General features: G+C 25.9%; 1 protein-coding gene across 2 annotated transcripts in view; it reads left to right on the forward strand.

Annotated features, from left to right (window-relative positions):
• The window catches only part of LOC145831569 (uncharacterized), a 36214-nt gene extending 22188 nt beyond the window's left edge, over nt 1-14026 (forward strand). For both annotated transcript variants that reach the window (XM_082938867.1, XM_082938868.1), the window contains 11 exons: nt 172-246; nt 529-870; nt 1647-1700; nt 2382-2428; nt 2982-3081; nt 5445-5512; nt 8516-8662; nt 9133-9255; nt 11570-11743; nt 12454-12593; nt 13692-14026. In XM_082938867.1, the coding sequence (XP_082794993.1) occupies nt 172-246; nt 529-870; nt 1647-1700; nt 2382-2428; nt 2982-3081; nt 5445-5512; nt 8516-8662; nt 9133-9255; nt 11570-11743; nt 12454-12593; nt 13692-13859 (1438 nt within the window). In that variant the 3' untranslated portion in view covers nt 13860-14026. The remainder of the gene's footprint in view (nt 1-171; nt 247-528; nt 871-1646; nt 1701-2381; nt 2429-2981; nt 3082-5444; nt 5513-8515; nt 8663-9132; nt 9256-11569; nt 11744-12453; nt 12594-13691) is intronic.
• Nucleotides 14027-21186: the final 7160 nt, after the last annotated feature.

Here is a 21186-nt window from a genome sequence, read left to right on the forward strand (position 1 = left end):
GTAACCTGAATGATGATAAGACATTTTTTAACCTTGTTTACAATTGAGCGCCGTAACTTTGGCTTGGGGTTGTAGCGAAAATATTAAAATAACGAAAGCTGGAATCGGTCTCGTTGAAGTTTTCAATTCGAAAGCTTTTTTTTTTTGCTCAAAAAAAATTCCTTCGAACAGACTCGGAAGAAAAATCGGTCAAAGAAGAAGCTCAGACGAGCAGTCATCCGGTAGTTGCCCTGAATTTCATGAAAAGTAAAATTTTGTTGATAGCTTTTTAATTTTTACCAAACACATTTGTATGAGTCGTTTGATGCGGAGTGTACGGCTTAAAAATGTAATGAACATGTGAATTTATAATAACATTTCAGATAAACTGATATTCAGCAAGTTTCTTTTCTAAATACTAATATTAATCTTTTCAATAATTTATAATACGCTATATATAAATTGCTCTACCGAGTAGTATTTATTGTGGCTGGGTTTCACGCATTTACATGTTTGAAGGTAAATCAACACAATTAATTTTTATTTCAGTGACGAAGACATAAATGATGATGCAAATTTCAAAGATGATGGGAGCTTGCTAAAACCAGCAGAAGATGTAACAGAAGTTAATAAAAACGTAACTAATGATTGCGTAGCAGAAATTAACGAGAGTGTAGCAGATGTTAATGAAGTTGCAGCAGAAGTTGCTGAGACAGTAGAAAAAATTAATAAGAATGCAGCAGAAAATTATGATGAGCACATTGATGGTGTAAACTCTAACAGTGCTTTGCCTCAGAAGAATATTGCTAAAGAACAATCATACTCTGAACAACCCACAATTTCAAAGGGTATCAAATTAAAAAGTAAAAACAAATCTAGAGAAAAAATAAAGTCAGTAGTTGTTTATTTTTTTGTTTTTAGTTTGTATTAATGTAGTATTTTTTAAAGTTTTTTGAGTTTAAATTAAAAAATTTAGACAGTGATGCCAAATTGCTTTAAACAGGAAATGTAATCTTTTTAAAAACTTATATTTATAAATATTTCGAAAAATAAAGTTTTATTGTAGCCCAAAATTGATTCATTAAAGTTTTTCAAACTAAACATAAAGAATATTTTTCGAACAAAATTTATCAGACTTATAGTGGTAGCTTTTACTGTAAAAAGTTTAATTTTTTATTTGTTCATAATTTTTTTTTCATTTTTCTGGCTCCAAGTTGAAAGCTACCCACTAAAATTGGCTTTTTTAATATCCAGCTTAATCAGGGCATTTCAAACTGAAATTAAAAATTTGAGTACATTTGCAAGTAAAAAATAAATATGAAGTCATGTATTAAACTCATAGTTAAATTTGTTCAACAAAACTTGTATTAAAACTTTAAAAATGAGTTTAATATTTCTATATTAAGGCTTTTTTTTATTTTAAGCTAAAGATATCTAAATTTGATTTTAGCATAAATGTTTTAAAATATGTCTAGCATAACTTCAGATATCGACGGAATTAAAAAAAGTTCTTTAAAGCTTTAATTTCATAACAATCTTGGCTTTTTGACCGCTGTTTGTTTAATTATCAGCTTGCAGGCCGTGATTTGTATAACTGTTTAAATAGTGACGTGTTCACAACTTATAAGTTCATTAGTATTCAATGTAAAATTGTATGAAACCAATAGGTTCAAGAGTAAAAGAAAAGCTGTTGAAATGTCACCAAAGAAAAGAAGCAAAAGGTTGAAAAATCTATGTAGTTGTAACTTGTTTAAAGATCAGTAGTCTTTGTCTAATTAGTTAAATCACTTTTTACCACAAGTTTGAAACTGTTTGGAAATTAAAAATTTGTAAAAGTCATAACAGATCACAAGCTCATAGTTTAAAGTTTGCTTTTACATTTATAATAAATTTACAGTTTTAAATCAAATATTAACAACACCAAGGATTAATATCTAAGTCAGTTTGATTTTAGTTCAAGTATAAAATTTTAGTTATGCTAATAGCAGGGTTGCCAAAAAACCTAAAGTTTGAAAACAACGTGGAATTTTAAACAACTTTTTTTACATGTAAAACAATGAAGTGTTAGATACGAAAAATCTATCGTATAGAACATTTTTTTACCGTTTATAGCTTTTTTACTATATAAAATTTTCAGTATCTTTGAAATATTTTTATGTTATTTAAAACTGTTTTTTACCTTGAATTTATTTTTTTTTACTAAAAGTCAACAAAAAACCTTGTATTTTTCAAAACCTGGAAAAAATTCAGAAAATCTCGACAAAAAATCAAAAAACCTTTAGCAACCCTATAAAAAGTAAAAAAAAATCTTTGTATTTTTAAAATTATTAATTATCAATTTACTGGCAACTTTGTCAGAATGGAAAATTTACTGTTTTTACTTGTTTTTACTAATTTTCTAGACGGAAACGAAAAAAGAATTTAGAGGAGTTCAAGCCAGCTTCAATAGGTTTGTTACGAAAAAGCAATAATTTGCTGACCTGTTTAGTTTTTTCGTAAACATAACAATTTAAAGATAGTTTCGATTTCTTAGTTATTTTATTTTTTCAACGTAAATTATGATTGATACCAAAATTAAGTTTATTTAGTTGCCATTATTTATGAAAATAAAATAAAATTACATAAAGTTGTATTAGCAAATTTTTGTCTTACTTAATTTGTTTTAAATTTCATTTAATGAAATTATACATAAACTTTTTTTGGGTATTTTAGTTATTACTTAAATTGAAAGTGTTAACTAATTTAACTGCTAAATTTTCCTATGAATTTTAAATTAAAGACCTGAAATTAAAAGCATGTTTTTGTATAGTTTAAAAATTTTGCAATTGCTTATTAAATGTTAGTAATTTTTTATTCAAATTTTCAAAATGCTTGATGGGTCAAGCTGCGGTTCGCCGGACCTTGCTTAAGTTTCAAAAACGTGCTCGTAAAATTATTTCGCGGAAAGCATAACCAGTAGTCTGTAAATTAGAACGACTGATAAAAAACAAATTTCGTTTCAGTGCCCTCAGAAGACGTGACCCCATACGGCGTGAGAAGGTCTGATCGCAAAAAGTTCACCCAGCCAATTTGCCGGTGGAAAGGTGAAGAGAAAATTTTCAAGTGAGTAATATAAGTGAATATAACTTATGTATAGTAGGATGCGAAAAAAAATAATTAAAACTGTTCGTGTGTGTGGCCTAATTTTGCTTTAAGTATTAATTGTTTGGGTTAAGTTTACAAACATTGATAAAATAGGAAGTATTAACAGGGTTGCCACACACTCAGGGAAACTCAGGGAATTTTGGAATTTTTCTTTTAACTCAGGGAAGTTTTGATTTTTTCTATAAATTTCAGGGAAGTTTTTGAAAATCTCAGGGAAATTTTTTTCTAGATCTAGAATGAGGTTTAGTTAATCCAGTTTCAATATTTAGTTCAAAAGTAGTAATTTTTATTATTTAAGTGGTTATTTAGAATTTTTTAGCCTTGCGGCTAGTTCTTCAATATTCTTAGTATTAACATTGTAGTTTTTTTAAGTTTTAAATTAATATTTACTTAAGTAAAATCAAACAGTTTAGAGAAATGAAAGTTGTTGTTAACTATTCATTGAAAAGTTCTAATAAACTTTTTATTTTTAGTTACTTATGTAGTTTAAAAAACACTATGTTCATGTTGTACTATTAGTTCTTATTTTTTAGATAATAAAGTTATTTGTTATTTGTTTACAACTACTTGTTTTCAGTAAAAAAAATTAAAATGGATACAGATTAGTGTTTTATTACTTTTGTTAAAAAAATAGAGGTTAAATTTTTGTTTACAAATAATAATTTCAAAAGTAGTAGCAGTAATGGTAATTAATTTTTTAGTGTGAATGTTTTAATATACTTTTTTGCAGATTTTATTTAAAAGCTTTTTTTAATATTATGAGTAAAGTACAGTTTAAAACCTTGTTTAAAAAAAGTTGGCTTAACCATGAAGACTTCAAAGATTGGTTACTTGAGGATGTAGACAAAGAGAAGTTTAAATGTAAGTGGTGTGGTGATGATACACCAATGGCCTTATCCAACATGGGTATAAGGGCATTGAAATCGCACAGTATGTCGAAAAAACATCTTAAATTGAAAGCCTCTAAGAGTAAAAATAATGCAATTACTTCTTATTTTGGTGGGTCAAACAAAGTTGTGCAATAATTTAGTTTTTAATTTTTAATTGGTTTAAACCTTTTAAGATTGGGTTTTTGAAAACAGTTTTTTTCATAAATTAAATGCAGAAGCATACACATACAACCTTCCTTTTATTATTATAGAAGAAAAATGAGAATGAGGTATTAATAGTTTGTGTTAGAAGAGAAATTTTTTTTTTAAGATTTGAAAAATACTCAGGGAAACTCAGGGAAATTTAAGGTTACTCAGGGAAATTTTTGGTCACTCAGGGAAGATTTTTTGGCTCAAAGAGTGGCAACCCTGTATTAAGCAGAACAAAATGAAAGTTCGATACTCAGTTTGGTTGCAAATTTTTAAAGAACTGAACTAGATAAAACAGGTGAGACTAATTCGCTAAAAAGAGAAACGAATAGCAAAATGTATGTACACATAATCAAAAATTATTTTCTAGCGAAATTAAATCAAACTAAACTTAATGCGAAATTAAGAAGCATACATGTACAGTTTAAAACATTTTTCTAGTATTTTTTTTCACACTCTGCTAAATATTTTTTAACCATTTGTTAAAACAAATTTGTTCAAAAGGTATAAATTCTTAAATTAACAACAAAACGAAACACAGCGTACATTCAATCTGGTTTAACATTAACTGCACTAAAAATTTTTAACGTCAAAACTACAACGTTCTACTGTCTTCACTATTTGTAAAATTCTATTTTTGATAAAAAACGTTTTTCTGAGGGTCATATGCAACAGCATATGTGAAACATATCTAAAAAACAATGTTTTGTTATAATAACTAAAACAAAATATGTATACTTGGTATTTATTTTGACTACAAAATACAGTCATTCTAGGAATCACTTAAAAAATATTTTTGTTAAGTTTAGTTGTTTGTTAATTAGAGTAAGCTTGAAAAAGTAGGCATTTTATTAAATTTTGATTTATTCTTGTTTCGATTGATTTTTACATCTGTGTAGTTGTGTACTACTAATTAGTATATTGAAACGTAATCAATAAAGTATTTTTAAACTGAAATATTTTTATCCCCTAAAATAAAATTTGCCTTTAAATTTTTATTTATTTATTTTATCAATATGGTTGCTTATTGTTTTTTAAAATAGTAAATATTGTATGTAGTTAAAAAAAAAACGCTTATATAATTTTACCCTATATCATTACAATTACGATTTATACCGATTTCAAATGTCTTATTTGCATAAAAACAACAAAAACTCATATATTTTACTTTTAATTAGTAGATTTTAATCAAACACAGTTGTTAAATTAAATTTTTAACAAAAAACATTTATATTTTTTCAGCTCAAATGGTTCACTCATAGGACTGAAAACGCTCGATGAAGCAACAAGTTTCAACACTTACAAAATTGGTAAGACCAGTACTGAACATTTTTGTTATTTTCATTTAGTCACGTTAAAAGTTTTAAATGCTTTCACCCTCTATCTTTTTTTATCTAATAGTTAGTGTACTAATTAACTTATAATAAGTATATAAAAAACAAGTTTCAACTGTGATTTCATAATCTTTTTGTAGATGAAAAGAATTGACTTTCTTAATTTTTATTTTAAAATTAGTTGTTTATGTTGAAATTATCTATTTAACTAATAAACTAATAGCTATATTCTATTAGCTCTTAAAAAAACATTTTAATAAAATAAAATATAGAGCCTTGGGTTAACAAAACAAAATATCTTGGTCTTTGGTAAACTTAGTGTAATAAATGAAGAGTTAATTTTATTTTTAAATTTTCATCAGTTAATAAAAGTATAAGTTGCAAAAGACCTACGTATCGTGTCAAACTACAAATAGGAAATAATAGTTTAAAATGAACATTGCAGACCTTTTCTAGATTAAACTATAGTGTAGTTCAAAACTATATCAGTCAAATTTTTAAACTGAAAAATTAATGGAACAAAAGTTGTTAGTCTTAAGTTAAATGCTTTGAAAATACTTTTAGGCTTTATGATTTCTGATATTGAAAATTATTTAATTAATATTTATTATATTTGACAAATATTTATTTAATTATAACATGTTTTGAGTGTTTTAATTTTGTAGCAGCTTCGCAGTGGGCCCAAACCGCGTTAGAAATAGGGAGTGAATGTTAATAAATCAATATTTGTAGGTCTTTACAAATTTTTGATTTTAATTAAGTCTGAGGTTGAATTCTCAAAACAAAATTTAAAAATATATAAAATAAAAGTTATTGGACTTTGAGTAGTAGCTTTTATAAATCGTTTTTGCTTTATGCGTTTTTTGTTATAAATATATAATTTTTCTAAAAATGAAATGAAGGCAAATTAAACTTATATTTTAATAAAATTCACTTTTTAACATCTTCTTGATGTTAGTAGAAACTAGTTATAAAGTTTTTATAATAAAATTGGATTCTTTATACTAAAATTTTTGAACTAAAAGTTTTAACAATAGATTCTATAGGTTATTTTTAGAATTTCGTTGGCTTATTCTTTCTAGCATGCTTCTAATTTAAAAATTTGGTATAAATGGAGCATGTCTTTAAATCTACTTTATGTGAGGATTTCAAAAATATATTCATACATATGCTCCACCTGCACCAGAAACCTGTTATTTGAGTAGAATAAAAAAAACATTAAAAAAATTAATAAATAAAATATGTACAAAATAAAATAATTTTATAAATATTTGACAAAGTCTGAATTTTTTAGACTCGAAATAATAAACAGAATGGTTAACTCGCACTTGTTTTACTATTCAAGCAATCTCTTTGCTCAGCAAGCTGTGCATTTTTTTACAGTCAACACAAACAAGCGTACAAGTAAAGTTATCAAAGTTTAATTTAAGCTAATGCTCTTCAAGTTACCTCGCACTAAATGGCATAATTTCTTTTGTGAATTTCATCAACGTTTTTATAAAGCCTTTTTTATATTGTTTTTCATTGTAATATTAAACCTTTATTTTTAGATTTTTTATGTTTGGGTAAGGTGGGTTAGGGAGGAGGGTATGCAGGGTTCGTGCGCGTCAGGCTAAGTCAGGCTAAATCAGTTTTTTTGAAAAAAGTTGAAAAACGTCAGGCTAAATCAGTTTTTTATTTTAAAGTTTGAGAATCTCAGTTTTTCTCAGTTCAAATGCTTGAAAATTTTTGATTAGAAAAAATTGAGAAATCATTCAAGATCAAATTGAAATGTGAATATATTTCTAAACAAAGATTTAGTTATTAAAGACAAAATCAGTCAATATTTGTAAATATAAATGCTTAAGACCTTTTGTTGAATATCTAAAAAGTTTTTAAGAATCTTCATTATTTTGTTTTGAGTAGATTATATACGTCATAACTATGAAACTTCATAAAAAATACAGTTTAACATTACAATTTAGTTCGACAACTTAGCTGTTTGTTTGAATTTGTTTACGTCAGCTATGTTTTTCAGAGCTTAGTTAGTTGCACGGTTTTAATTTCTAATTTAAAGGCACTATACCAAATACTTTTTAGATTAAAACTCTTAGCAGTTTATTCATTTGTTTTACTTTTTGTTTAAAGTTATAAGAGATATTCACAACACTAAAACTTAGCTTTAAGATATAAGTACTAAGTTTTGTGGGATTACAAATTTTAGGTATAATTAATTTTTCTTTACAAGAACAAAACATTAAGGGTTTTTTTTTATTTAAGTGTAAGCTTTTTAAATCCGATACGACGTCAACAATCACTGTATTTATATAGATTTTAGGATCTATAATTATGTATCGCTTTAAGTATTAGTCAAAATACTATAATAAACGTTTTTGCTTATTTTAATACTTAATGTTCGTGTAAGCGTTTCATTTTAAATTTTAATAAAACACGACAATGCACGGGGTATAAGGGGGTCTAATCACCTTTTTTACAATTTAGTCTTATTTTATTGAGTTGTAATTAAGCTATGAGTTGCTTTTTGCAGATTTTTAATGCTCAAAATATTTTTGAGATAAAGCTGGTTGAAGTCAGAGACTAAAATAGTAGTAATCAAGTAGTTACCAATACCTAAATTGACTTCTAAAGGGGATTTTCCTTACTTTAAAAAAATGTCAGACTAAATTGTTCTCAGTCAGGCTAAATGAAAAAAATTTCGCGCACGAACCCTGGTATGTATATATAAGATAATATAAAAAACGCTTTATAAAAATTTTGCTGACTCATCAGATGTGCAAAAGATTTTCATGGTTTTCAAGCTGCTCGAAAAAGTAGTGGGAACCTGAAGCCGCCTTCTACCCCTGGCAACAATCACCGCTGTTTAGCACTTGTCAAAGAAATTTAAAGCTACTAAATAATGAAAATATAAATAAAAAACAGCAAACGAGGTGTTACTTCTTTAGTTTTGTTACAAAAAAATTGCAGAGAAATATTTTACAGTATACTTCAATGAAAACGATCGCCCGGACAACTCGAATGAACAAAATGAAAATGTTATCGTGGAAAACTTACACAGTGGTAAAAATGAAAGCTTCGAGCCGAGTGGTACTCCAAAAACAAAGTCAATTGCAAAAAATAAAACAAAAAGTTTGTTTGTGTTTTGTTACTAGTTTTTAAAATGAAAACAATTAAACTCAAGAGTAGTTTAGGAGTTGATTTTTATATATTTGTTTTGATAAAGCTGTAATATAGTTTGAAGTATTTGACATTATATAAAAATTATATTCTTGTAATTTTGTTTTAAGTTGTTTTGAAAGTCTTGCTCACTATTCGACTATAGTACAAACAAATATATTTTATCATTTTATCTCGATTAAAAGTTTTCATGGTTTCTTATAAACAAAAAGCTCATGAAAAAACAAATACCGAAGAAGTAACTAAACTAAATAAAGTAAAGGAAGTTAGATTAAAAAAAAACAATGTAAGAGATTATTTAGGTATTTGTTATGGTTTGTTTGGTTGAAGTGTCACGTAAAACTGAAAAATCATGCTTACCTTACAATAGAATTTAGAATTAGTATCCTAAACTTCTACTTAGAATTTTTTTTATTTTTCAGCTTCAAAACATACAAAGAATGAAGATTCCGGATTACAAGCAAACACAGAAAAAGCAGATAAAGCAAAAGGGAAAACAATAGCAAAAACTAAATTAAGTAGCCAAAAAACCACAGAAAATATAGGTTAATTTTCAATGAATATTTAAACGTATTTCAGAGTTATTTAGTAAGCAATGTATTGCTTTATAATACTTAAGATGATCATGTGATTTACTCCAAAAATCAAAGTTTTAAAGTAAGCGTAACATGGCTATTTGTAAGGGCATGAGATGTTAATGGGATTTTTTTTTATAAAATTTAATATTGTTATATATCGGAAATTCTTCAGTATAAAATTCATGCCAGTATAAAAAGAAATAAATGACTTTTTTAGGTGTAGTGTTTTTTGTAAAAATTTTCCATACAAACGTATGGACCGATTTTTTCACAATCAATTTTTATGTGAACAATATTTGAAAGGTCACTAATGTTGTGAAGTGATCTGAAATCCTCATTAACAAAAAAGTAACATTAATAATATAAACTATATCAATTCAATTTGTTAAAGGATGTAGTGTTATTGAACTGTTGAAATAATTAGTTTAATTTCAAAAACAAACTTCTAGTTTTATTTTATAACACAAATATTTTTTTAGTAAAGGATTGTTTGAATAACTAAATAAAACAAATTTTAGCACTGTTTTTTAACTGACTACTGTACTTATTTAATTCGCTAATGTTTTTTTAACTGGTTTTCAGTTTTTTAGTAAGTTTTACAGTTTTTTCAATAGCTTACTAAGGATACTAATAAGCGTTTGCACCAACTTATCTTGTAAAAAGCAAACTATTTATTTTGATAATAATGTAGTATTTTTGGTACTTAATTTAATGTCCAACATATAAAAATAAAAATAAGTTTATTTATACATTTGTGTTGTTTACATGATGCACATGAAATACTAATATAATTTTTACTAATATCAATTTATTATTATATTGTTTATTGTGCAATGTTTGACTCAGGCAACAAAACCTGAGCCACTTATACGGGACACACAAGAAGAAAAATAAAATACATTTTTATACAACAGATGATAAACATAAACAAAATATTAAGCAAAGTTAAAGTTCTAAAGAACTCCTAAATTTAAACTTATTTTCTTGGTAACATGCTGTGGTAATTTGTTCCACATAGTCTTTGCACTGTGAAAAAATGAACCTTGCCATTGACTGTTGTTAAATTTGTGTTCACATTGTATTTTTCTATTATTTCCTCTTAACTGATATTTATTATGGGAAAAACTGGAAAATAGTCAGAAAAAAACCTTATTTTTGCAATTAATAATTTTATAAAGCATAAATTAATGAAATTCCAATCTTTTATAATATAGAAACTTAAATCCAAGTTTCATTAATCTAACATTATATGATGTATTGGATATGTTACTACGACTACATATAAAACGGGTTAAAAATTGTTTGCACAGACTCAATTTTTTAATGTTTTTTTTTATAAATAGGGTGACCAAGTTTGGCGATTGTATTCAAGCTTAGGACGAACGTTTAGTTTAAACAGTTTTGGCAGAATTAGCTGAATTAGTTTTAAGAATTTTTGATACTTGATAGGATGAAACTTGTACAACTTTATATAAAAAATTTATGTGTTTATTGGATTTTAAATTTTCAGAAATGTGTATTCCTAAATCCTTTAAAACTTTAACTGTTGGTATCCTAGTGTTATTGATTAAAGGTGAATCGGGTCAAACGATTTGTTTTTCTTTAAATTGTTAGAATCCTACATTTTTTAGGATTTAAATCGAGTTTTATTGTTTTTAGTCACTTGTAAATATTATCTAGAATAGACTGTATAGAGATATTTAAATCACTCTTTTTTTTATATTATCTGCAAATAAACCCATGTCAATGTGTATATCAATATTTGTATAATTATTGTTAATGTAAGTAAAAAAACGAAGAGTACCAATTACACCACCTTGTGGCACTCCACTGTATATCGTTGAAGAATCTGACAGCGTATCATTAATAACCACACTTTGTGATCTCCCACTTAAAAAATTATTGAACCACTTCACCAAGGATTCATGTGGTCCATACTGACTCAATATTTTTTATAATCGTTTGTGTTATACTTAATCGAAAGCTTTTTTAATATCAGTGTCAACTACTTCAATGTATTCGTTTTTGAGATAATGAACTATCCATGAATGTAAGCATATAGTTTTTGAAAGCATTTTATTTAGTTATATTAAGTTTTTTAAAACATCGTCCCTACAACTTAAGCATTGTCGTCTATTAAATTTATAACTAAATTTATTCAAAAACTTCTTAAAGTGAAGTTTTTTAGTTCTCGAAAAATATTTAAATTTTGTTGGTACTGAATAGATTATTTAATTTTTTAAATATTATCTAGTTATTTAATATTGTACAATAAACACAGAAAATAAGGCAGTAGAACATGAAAATGAAGCAAATAATTCTATGCATGAAGAGATTGACAGTGTTGTAAATTCTCAAAACTGTATTTCTGCTGTACAACAAAATGTAGTTTCAGAATTTCCATCACAGCAATTGGAACAAAATCTATCGTTAAGTTCATCAAATAATGCTAACGGTTTGTTACTATATATTTTTTGTAAATTTATAAAATTGCACGAAGACACATTTGCACGAACAGACAATTTTGCACGGAGATATTTTTGCACGGGTTGAATTTATTATTTTTTTAGTTTACTTATTAATTTTTAGAATCACTGTTACCTCTAGCCCTTACTCTCGGTCGTTATTTTTATTTAATTTATTTTTTTATTTGTTTACCTTATAGTATTTTTTCTGTTTTTTTTTTACTCTCGTGCAAAAAGACCCTCGTGAAATTTTGTCCCTTCGTGCAATTTTGACCCGTTCTCACGTAATGTAAGGAAGTTGAGTTCATAGCAAAAAAAAGAAGAAATTATTTCCTTAATACTACCATTATTTGCTATAAAACAATAATTTTTTATTTACAATAATATAATTTAAACTTATGTTTAGTTTACGTACCATTAGTACAGTATTTATTTACTAACTTAAAGTTTTAAAGTTTAGTTAAAATATTAACATTAAACAGGCAGCCTTCTTTAATGAAAAACAGTTATAGAAACATTGTAACAAGACATAATTTAAATAAAAATTTGAAAAAAAAACTTTCACAGTATTTCGCCAACAATTTATTTACTGATTTTGATGATTTTTTAGACAGCTTAAACGATTTCATTAAGAATATATATTACATAACGTTATGATGAAATAGTTATCCTTTTCAAATGCGTCAATATATGATTCTAGACATGTCAGACCCTGTTTTTTATCAACTCACCGGGTTTGAAATAATATACACGTTCAATGTTGATGACGCAAAATGTGGGAATCTCGTCGTATACCCGCACTGTGCTAAATCGAAAGTTTTCGTTGGTGAATGGACTTTGGTGAGTTTGTTTTGTACGTGTTTTAGTTTTTAATTATTTTCTTCAATCAAGTAGGTGCTACTTATGTTATTGGTAATTAAGTTACATTTTCTAACATTGTTAAATAGTTTTTATAAAAGTAAATACGTATTAGTCGTATTTTGAATAACACTTTGAAACATTTCATACGTTTGTAGCTTATCAACATTCAAAGATATAAGATACTAAACCTTTCAGTGAAGAAGAATTATAAATGGTTATAGTTATAAAGTATAATAATCATAGTAAAAACAAAAAATTACTTTATTTTTACTGAAAAACATTTTGCTAAATATCAAATTAAAAAGTATTGTTTAAAACGGATTAAATTATTTCAAGGTTGCCTAAAAAAACAGGAATCCTGGAAAAAACCTGAACTTTGAAAAATTTTGCCAAAAAAAAAAAACTCGAAATTTAAACAAAAATCACTAAAAAATCTGGAATTTTATACTATTTTTACAAGTAAAGTGTTTTCGATAAAATAAAAAATGTATATTACAATGATATAAAAAAATATTGTATTTTTATTGTAAAACACAGTTAAAGTAGGCTTACAGTATCTTTTTAATGTTTATATACTTTTTAATACAGTTTTTTACGTTAAACTTAATTTTATACTAGAAATAGACAAAAAAAACTTGTATTTCTAAAAATCTGGAAAGAGTTATAAAATTTCGGAAAAAATTCTAAAAGCCTTTAGCAAACCTGCAGTTATTAATCATATTTTAGTTTGTTAAATTTTTGTGTTTTTGAAAATCAAAAAATATATTAAAATTGTACACAGTTTCATTAGTTTTAATTTATTAACTAGAATACCTTTGTATATAAATCTGTCATTTCATTGAAAACTTTACAATGACCCCAGTAACTACCCCGGCATAACTAAAAATAGCATTTTATATTTCATATACACTGTTAGACTACTGTGCTGAAATTTTACTTAGCTTAACATAAAAACATGTGCTGATAATGTTTTTATGTCTAACTAGTGGTCACTTGAATATACATTTTAAAATTAAACAGTTTATCAATGTTTTGTTTTATAATAAACTATGTAATTATGACTTGAAATTTTTCCAGTGCTTTACCGTCGAAGAAGGTGACAATATCACGTTCGAATTGAACGGAACAAGTACAGCGATGACATCAAACACCACTTACCACGTGCCAAAAAATTCAAGCTACTCCATATCCAACAACAGTGACAAAAATATAAAAGTGCACTTTATGAGTTTTTTGGAAAAGTAGTTTTTTTATTATTTTCTAAGTTAACATTCATCTTAATTTTTTTTTATGCTTCTTTTTCTTGCCATTTTGACAAACTTTTATACACACACTTTTTATTACTCTCACTAGCAAACGAAATAAGTTATACGATAGAATTTGTTTTTTGACAAGCTATTATTAAGTATGAAGAATATGTTTATACCTCTGAATACTTTATATTTAATGTTACTTCTAAACGCTTTGAATGGTTTTTTGTGATGCCTGTTTTTAATATTTACTTTCATAGTGTTTTGTAGAAATATATTTGTAAATATACTTTTTGTCAATAATTAGGTTTTTCTGTGTTTATTTGTTGTTTACTTCAATAAAAAACAAACATCTCTTTAGTTATTTTTGTGTATTAGTGCGAAAAAACTTGTTTTTGTTTCAATTCTTCATCTTAAAAAGGCCCTGCTTTCTTAGATTTTAGTATTCATATGTACTTAGTTTTGAACTCTTGAGAGATATATTTGAAATAGATGTACCCTTTAGCAATTCCAATTCTAAAGGAATTAATTACGTCTAAATTATGTACAACTATTTCATTTGTCTATCTTTCTTATACTCATGTTCAGTATAAATTTTTTTTGACGCAAAAAACCTTGGAAAAAATGGTCATTTTAGCTTTTTTTTGTTTTAGTCAAAAAATCTCAAAGTTAAATTAAAACTTGTTTCTATAGATTGAAGTTATTTACTTTATAACTTCAAGGTTTTTTTCATATTAAACATTTAGGCAAAAATATAATACTTTTCCATAGCAGAACTTATGAAAACACTATTTTTTGCAAAATTATGACTCAAATATCAAAGACTTTATTTTTTTATCTTACCATATGTAGTTTAATTAGTAAGTTAAATGTTTTATTTTCTTAGTTTTATTCATATTAATAAATAAAAAAACAGAATATTTTTGCATGTAAGGAAAATTAATTATTTATAACTAAGTGTCATACTAGGGACAAAAATGTGATATAATATAGTCAAAATCAATCGCTAATGATAAGAAAAAGAAAATACTGATTATAATATTGATATAGCAATCTCGATCATAGTATATGACAAAAAATAATTATGTTAGGAACAATATTGCTATATAGTTTTAATTTTTAGTACATCAAAACAATAATAACGAAATAAAAATTAATAATGAGATAACAACAATAATGATAACATCAATAATAAGTATATAAATCTTTTTGTTGTTATACATGTTATAATTCTATATTTATTGTTCTATTTATTATTACTAACATATTATACATTGTGTTATTATTTTCGAATAAGTTCAAAATAAACTATTGATAAAAACTTCTTTTTCTATTGGTTTGTTTAGTCATAATTTTTAATAGGTTATCAAAGTACGTCGAAGTAATAATTTTCTTCTTCAATAAAAAAATATTTAGTTGATTTAGTAAGGTGCTGGTGCTTTAAAATTACTAATATTTTTTAAACAGTAGACCCGCTTTTTTTTTACTTCAATAAACAAGCTTTTTGTAAGCAATTTTTAACTTATAAAGGTCTTTAGCTAGCTCAAAAAACAACTTAAAAGCTAGAGAATTTTTTTTTATTGAAAATATTTCCGAGTTACAAATACCACGTGTCGTCTTTTACTTGATGATTTTATTAATTGTAGAGAAAATATTTGAAGTAAATTATAACTTTCTCCATATTTTTATTTCAGCTTTAAAATTGATGAATGGGTTGGTAGTGGTGCTTTAAAGAAACCTATTTGAAAAAGAGAAATATACAAAAATTTGACAGTAGCATGACTACTAGTTTACACTTAAATTACCGTTAAGTTTAAATCCGTTTTAAAATATAGGTTACTATTTAACAAATAGGTTACAAAAAAGTAAAACTGAGTTTTTATTTAGTTTTCAAACTTTATCTAAAGTACTTTTTGTAAAAATGCAAATGTCCAGGAAATGAGAACTCTGTATGTAGCTTTCATCAATCTTAATAAAACTTTTCGATTAAGTAATGTAAAAGAACTGTTTGCGACATTGCTAAAGACTAACAACAATTAAATGATAACAAAATATTAAAACTTTAAGATTATTTTAATAAAAACCTTTTTTAAAACTCAATTTATCAACTACACTGGGAACAGCATAAATGCTTGTTAAATCTCTTTACTTTGTTTTTTAAATAAGAAGTATAATTTAACAATTACTAACTGTTATTTCATTAATCATTAAATTATAAAAAAAACATATATTATTTTAATTTTCTTTTAATATATGAGCAAATTTAAAAATCTACCTATAATATGTAAAATGTTTTATATAAAGTAAAATATTTTAACTGAAAATTTTTAAGAAAAAAAATAGTTTGAAATCATAATTTTATTTGTTACGGTAAAACTGTATTTTGAATAATCATGAGAGCACAGTTTACTCAAAACAATAAACAAAACTACTATTATAGGAAGGTTTTTGAACGTATTTATATACCATTTGCAACTTAATATGAATAAGTTATTCATTTTGTTTTTTATATTTTATTACACAAAGCTTTTCAAAATCATACAAGATTTCTTTGTCAAGTGATAAGTTTTAAATGAAATTTGAAAAAATGTTTGTTTAGTGAGTAGCTTAAAAAATAACTTTAAATTATGACGTATGAATAAATTAAAATAAATACAAAAATTAGAGATTCAGTAATTAAAACTAAAGGTATGTTTATTAATAGATTGTTAATAATTTTGTTTTACCATTTAATGCTACTTGCGTATTTAAGTTAGGTCGCTCTTCCTCAATCAATATTGATTCCAGGCTGTAAAGTTCGCTTTTCTTACATCGTTTTAAAATTTCAAAATTTTAAACAATGTCAGAGTTTTGACAGGATGTGCAATTAAAAAGATATACAAATAAAAACAGCGCAATATTTGAACATCTTTTTAATTGCACATCCTGTCAAAACTCTGACATTGTTCAAAATTTTGAAATTTTAAAACGATGTAAGAAAAGCGAACTTTACAGCCTGGAATCAATATTGATTGAGGAAGAGCGACCTAACTTAAATACGCAAGTATCATTAAATGGTAAAACAAAATTATTAACAATCTATTAATAAACATACCTTTAGTTTTAATTACTGAATCTCTAATTTTTGTATTTGTTTTAATTTATTCATACGTCATAGTTTAAAGTTATTTTTTAAGCTACTCACTTAACAAACATTTTTTCAAATTTCATTTAAAATTTATCACTTGACAAAGAAATCTTGTATGATTTTGAAAAGCTTTGTGTAATAAAATATAAAAAACAAAATGAATAACTTATTCATATTAAGTTGCAAATGGTATATAAATAAACAAAACGTTTGTTTACTTTTACTGCAAAATATATGTGATCTGTTTTTTCTGAAAAAGTTGTTTTGTAGCTGGAGTGAGTTTTTAGCTTTGCCTGGTGATTCTTAAGCTGGGTGACTAAGAAAAGGCACTTAGTGTGGTTTCTGTATATCTGTTAAGGTACTTATTTTTTCGGCTAGAAAATATTCCATGTTTAGGCAATATCACAGTAACACCCTGTGCAAAATTTTAGACGATTTAAAGCAACTTTCACCTCTGCTAAACCACCCCAATAATACGTATGGAAATCCAAAAAATGCGACCTTTGAGTTTTAAGCTAGGTTTTTTTTTAACTTGTGGCTATTTATCACACAAACACACTATGAACAACTTGAAACAATTTAAAGAAAGTTATATTGCGGTATAGCTCGAGTTTATGTAGTTTTTATCACTCTTTGTAAGTTTTCTTAAACTTCCAGTTTTTTTTCAAAAAACAAGAAATGCTACTTTACTACTTACTTTTAAAGTGCCGAGAAAAGTAAGTTAATGTTATGAAAAATAAATGGAGTTAAAACTGCTTACGATAATAACTTACTCATAAAAGCAATCACATCGAGTAACTTAAACTTTTTGTAAACAAAAACATTAATCAAACTAAATTAATTTTCATTCTATTCATTTTAACCTTAATAAATTTTTAACCCAAAGAAAACAGGTAATCAGATATAAAGATAAAAATACGAAGCTAAACAAAAAATGAACTAATTTAAATATACTAAGTTAACAAAAAACTTGTTAACCTAGAATACTGAGCTTTGTAGTGATAATTGTAATTTGTTAATTTTTATCCAGTTTAGTACGGAAAATCAAAATAACGAAAAAAATTATAACATTGGCTTACTAATTTTTAAGTTCTTAAATTAGATAATTAAATAAAGTATAGTAATGCTTTCAAAAGATCTAAAAATATTTTCTCATTTATATCTATTGCTTTAAAAGTTAATAAGATTGCTAGATTAATGCATACTTTTCTTAGATTTTACTTTTTCAAAAAACAAAAAAATAAAACTAAGTATTACATAATTTTATTTATTAACAAATGAAAAATGAAGTAACACAACCTTAAATTTTTTTCAAAAACAAAAGTATGGTTAAATAAAGTGAGTACCAACTTTGAAATATAAAGTGGATGAGAAATATGATGAACATTTTTACTTTGTAGGTTTAGAATGCATGTGAAACAATACAAAGTGTATTTCTACAATTTTATTAAAAAAAAAACGTTAGCGATTTTTTTAAGAAACTAACGCCTGTATGAGTTTACTAAGATAAAAAACACTACCAAAAATAAACTTAGTTTAATAAAACATAAAAACCAGTTTTATGGTTTATAAATTATAAACCGAACTTATAAACTACACGAAAATTTTTTGAAAGAAGTTTAGAACTCTCCAAAAAACTCTTAGCAAGCTTTTTATAAAGCGTTTCAAATGCAGTTACAAATTAATGTTGTGACATCAGTCACAAGAAAAGCGTTCAAAATTTTTTTTAAAAGTATAAAAAAAACCAATAGGAGTGTGTTGTTTTTGATATCTTCCAGTACAACTTCGGTAATCATTAAAAAGGTTCCAAATTGTGTTTTAAGCTCAAAAAAAAAATCGGTTGATTTGTCTCACTCCAAAAGCTAGGCACTAAGTACTGTTCAAAAATAATGGGCCTAATTTTTTTAAGTCAGCAATTTCTTATTATCATTTTTTTTTTAAATAATGAAACATTTTTAGATGTTATACTTTGGGGTAATGAGGTTTAGGGATAAGGTTGTAGATTTAAATATAAACTTTTAAAATATAAAAAGTTATAAAAGTTTTTTATAACTTTGCTGACCCAACTTTTGCAATTTTGTAGTTGTACTTGCCGGTTTTTCAAGCTGCCCCTAACACCAGTTGTAGTAATTTTATTTTGTCTATATTCTTCAAATAATCTTTTAATTGATTACTTACTGTTTGTATTGTAATTTGTGTTTAAATGGCATATAATAAGATACTTTTAAAAACGATGTTAGCTGGAAAACAATGCTTTATTTACCATGTTCCACAACATCATGAATATCCTTAAATTTTTTATGAGCTTTCCGTTGGTATATCAATAAGACAGTGGTTGGGTTATGCGTCAGAGAGGTAGGGTAATGATCAACTCCCAGGTATTCACATTCACAGCCAAACACCTTTAGATCATGGGCAGTGCTATCAGTCATTGCAGAATCAACTTTTTCAAATATGTCTCATGCAGAGTATTTGTAGCCTGTTGCCACTGATGTAGTTTTCATCGTTGGTTTCTAAAATTCATCTTTTACGAAACTCTGTAGAAATGCTAAAGGTTGCTAAAGTGCGTTGCTGTCCATTGATTTATACACTTTGAACAACATGGTTGCCAACTCCACTCATTCTGGATCGATAAATAGAATATACAATAGTATGGTATAGTATACAATAGTACAAATGTATCGTTTATTAGGTTTGTAAACTTTCCTTTTCTTTTTTTTCATTTAACCCTGCTTTACTGTAAAAACACCCGATGCAAAACTAAATTGAATGCAATGTCTACTTGACTGTTTACTTGCCTTTATTTACTATCCTTAATTCAAAATAACATTTACCAATACAAAGAGTAAATTTTCCATTAGGAAGTTCTTTTAAGAACGGAGACAAAATGCAATTACACAATTGGTGTTATGGGGTGTCTTGAAAAACTTGCAAGTAAAATTGCTAACTTGCAAATGCTGAGTAAGCAAACATTTAGAAAAAAAAAAAAAGTTTATGTTTAACATACACCCGGGTTTCCCAAAGTGAGGGTGATTTTAGTAAGTAAGACAGTAAGAGCGGCAATAATTAGTAAAGGGGCAAATAGGAGGAAGGCAATTTAAACATTTTTGCATTAACACTAGATATTCTTGAGTTGCAGATTAAGAAGAAAAAAAAGATCTTAAGTGTTTTAAATGGTAGTTTTTGAGTAGTATTGTTGGAGGGGCCAATAGCCTTTTTAATATCTTTAATTGGAGCAATTAGAAAAAAATGTTTGTAAATCCCTTATCTATCTACACTCTTGTCCCTAACCCACTATATTCAAAAATATAAAAATAAACATTTCTGATATTTATAAATAAACAAAATATGAGTTAATTTAAAACACTTTGTTGACTTAAAAAATTTAGGTTTAAAGAAAAAAGACAGTTCTCCTATCCTGTTACACAGTTGTATTATGGTAATAGGGATTAGTAAAGTAGATTAATACATCAATCAAAACAACACTTTTATTTTATTTACATAAACTAAACAACACAAAGATACAATTACATCACTCTACACTAGAACTACATTTAAACACAAATGATAATACAATTATAATAAGTATCTTTTAACTTAATCAAGAAAGAATCTTAAATTTAACATGTTTGAAGTACATCTTAACTTAAAGCACACCAATAACCGCCTAATGCTCTGCCAAAACTGCATATATGAGCATTAAAAAACGCATTACTCCTCTCAAATAGATAATTTTATTGTGGGAGAGCTTACCAAAATGCATTATTTATACAAAATATTCCCACGCCCTAAAATCATAAAACATTTATTACTTATGATTCCCGTTTTAAATAGATTATTTTTAAGAGTTCCCACAACATCGGTACCCTCCAACCCAAAATCTTCGTTGGATAGCTTTTGGAGCTGGACAACTCAATTTAATTATTCTTTTTAGCTTTAAACACAGTATGTAACCTTTTAAGAAGGTTACAAAAAAGAAGAGGTTTTAAACATAACCCCTAAAAAATCACCACTGAAAAATAAGAACAGTAACTACTTTTGTGGTGTTAAGAATAAACTTTAAAAAGGAAAAATTCGCGAACTAAATCGTAAACATTTTTAATTTTTTTATTTTTCTTACTAAGTTAAGGTAAAAAAATCCGATTTCGCGTTTCACTTTATTCTACTTTAATATTTTGATAATGTCTCAGCAATA

Source organism: Thalia democratica, chromosome 3, assembly GCF_965202585.1.
Source record: "Thalia democratica chromosome 3, ktThaDemo2.hap1.1, whole genome shotgun sequence".
Taxonomy (NCBI): Eukaryota; Metazoa; Chordata; class Thaliacea; order Salpida; family Salpidae; genus Thalia; species Thalia democratica.